The sequence below is a fragment of the Rhinopithecus bieti genome, unplaced genomic scaffold (genome assembly GCF_001698545.2).
Source record: "Rhinopithecus bieti isolate Rb0 unplaced genomic scaffold, ASM169854v2 scaffold_5569, whole genome shotgun sequence".
Classification (NCBI taxonomy): Eukaryota; Metazoa; Chordata; class Mammalia; order Primates; family Cercopithecidae; genus Rhinopithecus; species Rhinopithecus bieti.
Window position 1 is genome coordinate 378851 of NW_016804856.1, and position 4923 is coordinate 383773.

Below are 4923 nucleotides of genomic sequence, written 5' to 3' on the forward strand. Positions count from 1 at the left end.
TCCTTACTTCTTTCCTTCCTTCCTTCCTTCCTGCCTGCCTTCCTTCCTTCCTTCCTCCCTCCCTCCCTCCCTCCCTCCCTCTCTCTCTTTCTTTCTTTCTTGAGACGGAGTCTCACTCTGTCGCCCAGGCTGGAGTGCAGTGGCCTGCTCCCTGCTCTCCACTCGCTGCAAGCACCGCCTCCTGGGTTCACGCCATTCTCCTGCCTCAGCCTCCCGTGTAGCTGGGACTACAGGCGCCTGCCACCACGCCCGGCTAATTTTGTCTTTTAGTAGAGACAGGGTTTCACCGTGTTAGCCAGGATGGTCTTGATCTCCTGACCTCGTGATCCACCCATCTCGGTCTCCCAAAGTGCTGGGATTACAGGTGTGAGCCACCGCACTCGGCCTTGACTTAGTATTTCTACATGCCACCCACCTCACCCAGCACCCCCTTCCTCTGAATTAATCGTTCCCCTTTGCACTGTTTATAAGTTTTACTTCGGCATGCAACTTAAATTTTTTCTTTCCTACCACATAGTGAGATCGAGTTTTATTTACAGATAAAACTCACCAATTTTAAGTATATAGTTTAATGCTTTGGATAGTTGTATACTACCATGTAAGCACCCCCACAGTTAATAGGCTCTTACTCACCTCACCTTCTCCAGTGCCTAGCACAAAGCTTGGTAAAGATGTGTACACTGATAAATGATTTATTAACTATTATTTGAATAAATTGAAGAGAATTTTATCATGAAAAAAGCATAGAATAATCATTCTGTTTCTTTATAATACATATACTCATAACAAGTTAATTCATTTGCAACTATAAAAGTCTAGAAAATGTATTCTGGTGTTATCAGTCAAAGAATGACTGTTAAAAAGGTAATTCTATAAGCAAGTCAGTGCTCAGTGGATGGTACTTACATTAGCCAAATGAGCTAGTTCTATCTCCAGAAGCGAATCGGTTGTTTTGGGTTCAGGCCTTATTGTGACCACGATGATTTTGGAATTAACGACAGTATAATTTCTGAAACAGAGTAATTATAATTAAAAGGAGAAATGATTGATGAAAAGTATAAATTGCTACTACTCAATACATTTTGGGATGGTTTCAAATAAATGCATCCAAAGCACAAACATAAATTGTAGTATCATTCATTGAAAGACACATTTTACTGCTGTAAAGAAATCTTATGTGGAACAGAAAACTTAGGGAGAAAAGGCCGTTTTACCATTTTAGATGCAGAAAATATGAAAAAGCAACAGCACTAACAAGCTTTTGATTACTTAAATCTGATTCACCTACAAGAGTTATGGATTGTGAATTCAAATCTTCAGACAATATTTAAATGAATATAATTCATTTATATCAAGACTTTTGCTCTCTCGGAGATCAAATACTCTTATTGCAATGTGCTATCTTGGTGTTTCTTTGACTATCCCAAAACCCATTACAATAAATAATTAGAATGTGGAGTAACATTAGAGCAAATAGAGTTTAAATAGAAATAAATGCTCTTGCTAATTACTGACCATAATTTATTTCAACAATAGAGATTGATAGGCCACTGCTTGATCTCAATATTCTCAATCTAAGAAACACATTTTCCCTGAAATATCTTACCAAGATATTTCATTTACAGAGAAGTTTAAGTTATTTTAATAAAATTATATCTATAGTTTACAAGAAATTATCCATCAATATAAACATAAAACTGAACCAACTTTTTCTTGTATATGTAAGTTTTCACACAAAGTATGTAAAATACGTAAAATGCTGCAGATCATGTAGTATTTAGAGATTTAAAGATGAGTGTGTGTATATGTGTGAATATATCCCTGTTTGGAATTTTGAAATAATAAACCACCTGCTCTTCCATTGGGCATGTACTATTCTGGGGAATTCACATTAGGTATCAATGACAAAATCATTTGATTTTTTTCCCTCTTTTTTGTTTTTTAAGGTAATATTTACAGATAAAACTCACCAATTTTAAATATATAGTTTAATTCTTTGGATAATTGTATACTACCATATAAGCACTAACACAGTTAACATAGACAAACAATCCCTCACCCTAAATAATTTCCTCAAGTCCCTTTTTATTTAATCCCCTATCCTTCCATGCTCCCAGGCAACCATGGACATGCTGTTGTTATAATTCTGCCTTTTCTAAGATTTCACTTTAATAGAAGCATACAGTACATAGACTTCTAATTTTAACTTAATGCATTTAGCATAAAGCTTTTGAGATTCATCTATTTTGTTTCTTTCTACAATTGAGTAATATTCTATGGTACAAATACAAATTCTATAGTACAAACACACACAAAAAAATTATTGATGTATTTATCAATTAGGTTAAAACCTTTAGGTTATTTCTGGTTTTTAGCCTTTAGAAATAATAGCTAATGATATTTGGCAATTACAAATAAATACCATACATATTTTATGTATGAATATGTATTTTCACATGTCTAAGGTGAATATCTTGGAGTGGAATTCCTTGATCATGCTGTAAAGGCATACTTAGTTTTATGTTACTGCCATATTGTTTACTAAAGTGGTTATACCATTTAAGTCATATAGTTCTGATATGGTGGAACCATGCCAAACCTTGCATTTTTTGAGATTTGTTTTTCTCTAATGAGATGGTTTTTGGCACAAGATTTCATCAGAAAAAAATGCGGAGTTATTCTGTGGTTGGGGGGAATTTACTATATTTACTAGCAGAGGAACTATACACCTATTTCACATGGGTTAACATTTTTAAGTGCATTTCTCATGTATGCAGTAATGTCAAATGACACTTTTTTAAATAGTCAGGAAGCTCAGAGAGAGAGTCTAAGAGTAAAGAGTAAAAAACAACAAAGCATAAATCTATTTTGTTTTTGTTAAGAGGAAGATTGTTGCAGACAGAGAGAGATGGTTAACTGTCCTTTTTTTCACTAAACGCTAAATGAGTCAATTGAAGGTATAGTACATTTTGAAGGACAGAAAACTCAGTTCTAAACGCCGAGCTTCTTTTGCCAAATTATTCTTCCCTGTTTCTCTGTGAGTAAAAGTGATCAAGGAACCAAGTGAGAATAGAGAAAATTGACAAAGTTGAGAGGTGATCCTGGGTGGTTGATCATATTAGCACAGCTGACAGGTCTCCCAGAGAATGGTGCATACAGCTTAGAGTCAGGGGAAATACCCACCTGTCATTACCGGAGAAATTATGAACATTTCTCCTAGAGAACAATCAGTCCTGAACAGACAGATTAAGTTCCTTTTTTGGATTAGCCTGAATGTGTTTAAGTTCCGGTTTGGTTTTGCAAAACAAAAATATTGATACTTCACTCAAATTCCATTTGTCTCTTTATTCTGATTCCGTTTATAATCCTAGTTACCAGCTTTTAATAAAACCCAATGACCGCTAATTTTAATTATTATTAGATAATTATTATATTAGAACATACAGTATCTCTATTATGTTTAAGTTCCATAAGTGGATACATTACTAGAAAACACAGATGTGGGTATTCTATAAAGAAGATTGCAATTTTGTTAAGATATTTATGAAGCTCCCTGTGTGTTTGGGAATGTGGAGACTATGGCCCTGAATGGCTGGTCTGTAAGGAGCAAAGTAGCTACAATAAGTTGCCTTCTGCAGGGTATATTACACTATGTTAGGTTCATCAGCTGCTCAACTGGCCTGGTGGAGAAGTTCCCTAGAGGGCAGAATCAACCCTATGGCTTTTGCTGAAAGAGAAGGAGAGACGGAGAGAGAGAGAGAGGGACAAAGAAAGAGAAAGAGAGAGAGAGAGTAAATGTGTGTATGTTTTAATATATTTAGAATATATTTGAGAAGAGATATGTGTCAATGTATTCATGCATATCAGTGTGCTAATATCATTCATGCGAGTCCCTGCCACCTTGTGCCCCAATACAGTAACGTGCACCTACCTCTACCAAAGCTTTCATCTATACTACGCATGTCTTCTTCCACATGATAATAAGCTCGATGAGAGCAAGATTTTTATCTATCATTTATATGTCCTCATTTGTATTATTCTTTGGAACATTTTAATACTCAAAACATGTTTGAGTGTTTTGTTTAATAAGCAAATACTAAACAAAAATACCAAATTTTAACAAGTTGATTTAAAATGCCAATATCATGGTATTAAATGCCTAATAAAGGGGAAATAAATAAGCAAATTTACATTATGCAATGGCTTCCTTTTTAAAAAGTGTATAGTGTACAAAATTGTCTTTAATTTATTCCATCAATTTATTCTAATTTGCACAAGTGAATAGCTGGCTGCTGATGTGCCATGTCAGGCTTTGTGATCTGCTAATGCTCCCTGGCTGGCTGCACGTTTGAATTCACTGCTAGAAAAGCAGATCTGACAGCCAAATGGATTTCATGACTAAAATAATAAAATTATTTTCTGTCCTTGAGATTTGTACTAGTTGATATATAAAACAATTTAAAATGTATAGAGTTAATCATTCAGAGGCAACTTAATCGTCACATTTTTCTGCAGAGTCTTAAGATGTTTAAGGCACATGAATCATATCTTAAAGTGAGTATAAAAAGTGATTAAAAATACAATTCAGTTGTCTACAATAGACTCATTTTGTATATAAGGGCGTCCATAGACTGAAAGTAAAAGTATGGAAAAACATCCTATGTAAAAGATAATCAAAAAAGAATGAGGTTGGCTACACTTATATCAAACAAAATAGACTTTAAGTCAAAAACTGTCTCAAGAGATGAAAAAGGATACAATGTAATGATAAAAAGGTTGATTCACTTGGGAGATATAACAATTATAAATATATGTGCACCTAATGTCATAGCACCCAAACATATGAAGCAAACATTGAAATAATTAAAGAAAGAAAGAAATAGTAACAATATAATAGGATATTTTAATACCCCTTTTTTTTTT

The 4923-nt window shown here is 34.2% G+C and overlaps 1 protein-coding gene across 1 annotated transcript in view; it reads right to left on the bottom strand.

The window, feature by feature from the left end:
• ADGRB3 (adhesion G protein-coupled receptor B3) overlaps positions 1-4923 on the bottom strand; it is a 779954-nt gene that overhangs the window by 350153 nt on the left and 424878 nt on the right. The window contains 1 exon segment of the mRNA XM_017870735.1: positions 907-1009. Within this exon segment, the coding sequence (XP_017726224.1) occupies positions 907-1009 (103 nt within the window).